General features: G+C 41.0%; 1 protein-coding gene across 1 annotated transcript; it reads right to left on the bottom strand.

Annotated features, from left to right (window-relative positions):
• Positions 1 to 1,680: 1,680 nt before the first annotated feature.
• Positions 1,681 to 2,085, bottom strand: LOC120268552. Its single transcript, XM_039275898.1, has one exon. The coding sequence runs from the start codon at positions 2,083 to 2,085 to the stop codon at positions 1,681 to 1,683; it is 405 nt and encodes a 134-aa protein (XP_039131832.1).
• Between the last annotated feature and the right edge of the window lie 256 nt (positions 2,086 to 2,341).

Raw genomic sequence — 2,341 nt, 5'->3', positions numbered from 1 at the left:
TTGGGGAAACAACAAAAACCACCATCTCACTCTTTCCTTTCTTCTGTCCTACCTTTTTCTTTCCAAGGGATAGGCTTGAGTGTATAATAACGTTTTTTTAGGGTATGCCCGGGAACTAGTCCTAGGTCAATTAAAGATCCAATGTTGGAACCTCATGGGTAAGGATAAGGTAATGGAATTAATAGAAAAATTCATAGACCTAGGTGGGATAGGAGAATTGATAAAGGGAATAGAGATGATGATAAAGATTATCATTGAGAAGACGAGAAAGAATTCGCATGCGGTATGACTCTTATTTTAACGAAGTGCAAAAAATGCGATCTTTTTTGTCTAATAGAACAAAGACTAATACCTTAATTAAGTCTGTAAAGATCAAATATGTTGATTAAAGTGCTTCTCTGATTACTCAAGACATCTCTTTTCAACCGAGGAACAATCAAATCTCATTCTTTTAAGTTTAATAAGATTCGGGATTTTGAACTAAAGCGGAGACTTGTAACTTTGGATTTGAATAAAAACTACGTCCCCATCGTCTTTTAGGCCTTAGCTCCAAGATCTCGCTTTTGCATCGAGATTTTCGGTTCTCACCAGGATCTACTTGTTTAGCCGCATACCACATCAAAATATGGTGTGATAAAGAGAAGAGAGTTGTGGCTTTACCGCTTTCTACAACAAGCCATTGGTCTATGATGAGCTCTTTACGTGAACTACTTGGGAAGGACCACCCTTTCCATATGGATTCTACCGTTGGACTTCTTCCATAGGTTTACTGTCACCAATAGCCTATTATCTTTGACGGTGATCAAAGATCATCATGGACCTATGCATGTCCAGCATGGACCTGCCCGCTAACCTACTTCTCATATAGTGTTCCAAGGCAGGATGGGAGTGAAGGTCGAGGAGCAAAAATCCCATCGCTGAGCGTAGGGTGAAGTTAAGGTTGGTATGAGGTATGATGTAGTGTGTTCAGGGGCTTTTCGTGTAGCATCGAGCGAAGGAAATAAAAATGTAAAGAAAGTTAAAGGTCTTAGTTCGCCGAGTCTTAGGACTTGAATGAACATATTTAAGGTTTTTTCACAAGGATAAAGAATCACAAACTAAGAGAATCGCGAGATCGTCCTTCTCGATGAATGAGAGATTCATGAGGAGTGGATGAACAAAGATAACCATAAGGTGCATTCGATGACACTATTATCTCGGAAGAAGGACTTCAGGAGCATTATCACCAAGAAAAAGAAGGATAGCTAATATCATGACAATGTCGGGGAAAAATAGGTACAGCAAGTCACAAACAAAAGAACATAAGGAAGTACCATTTTGTTTCTTTGGGCATGAAACCTGACCCCTACCATACAACCTCGGGTCATTCCGCCCTTTGGCCTTGCCTCAATTATCTTCCCTATCTTCCGCCCTTCTTCACCTATCAAAAAGGGTCAGAGGATGGCCTCCAACTCAATGAGAAAAAAGTGCTAAGGGTGCAAAAAGCATCTTTTGTGTGGGAAACCTAAGCAAAAGAGCAGGAATGCAAATGTCTACTTAACTTCAAATGTAGTAGAAGAGATAATTGTTTTTTGCAAGAAAACGCCAGAGTCTTTATTAAAACCAGTGCTAATACCTCTTACCCTTAGAGATGACCTTACTCAGCAAGTTAGATAGATAGGGTTTTGTTGAACGCTTCCGCTAGTCCATTGGGTCGCGCATTGTATATGGTGGAGTAGATCCAGTAAAGATGAGACTGATTGGCGAACTTCCACACCTTGGTGTTCTGGAAGGACTTCCCATTATCGGAGGTGATCTGATGGGGACCCCAAACCGATAGTTAATGTTGTTCAGGAAAAACTTGTTGACCGTTATTGCTTTGACTTCTCTGAGCTTAACAGCTTTGGTCCAACGTGAGAAAGAGTCTGTTGCTGCCAATATTTTCTTGTGACCAGTAGAGGATGGAGGATCTATCGGTCTGAGTTTGTTTGTTCCCCAAGCTACAAACAGCCATGATGCCAGAGTATTTTGGGGTTGATGGAGAGTTTCGCCATGGAGATGGAAAATGTGGCATTTCCTGGCAAATTCCATGCAGTCAGTAATCATGGTGGGCTAGTAGTAAGCTATTTCTGTTATCTTTACTATAATATTAAATATTCTAGTTTAGGCCCTAACTGATGAGAACCACACATGCCGGTGTCTACCTCTTCCATGACTTGCCAAGCTTCTTTATGTTTATGCGAGAGGCAGATTAGGAAGAGCTGATCAATGGATCTCCGGTAGAGGGTGTTGCTAATGTAAGCATATCGAACAACATGCCTCTTTATCTCCACCCTATTTTGAGCTTCATCTGGCAACCTCC

This window comes from Dioscorea cayenensis, chromosome 9 (assembly GCF_009730915.1).
Source record: "Dioscorea cayenensis subsp. rotundata cultivar TDr96_F1 chromosome 9, TDr96_F1_v2_PseudoChromosome.rev07_lg8_w22 25.fasta, whole genome shotgun sequence".
NCBI classification, from domain to species: domain Eukaryota; kingdom Viridiplantae; phylum Streptophyta; class Magnoliopsida; order Dioscoreales; family Dioscoreaceae; genus Dioscorea; species Dioscorea cayenensis.
This window is presented reverse-complemented; position numbering and strand designations above follow the sequence as displayed.

What these genes read in the sequence shown, in the direction of transcription:
- LOC120268552 (XM_039275898.1), bottom strand. Translation starts at nt 2,085, where the DNA reads ATGATTACTGACTGCATGGAATTTGCCAGGAAATGCCACATTTTCCAT.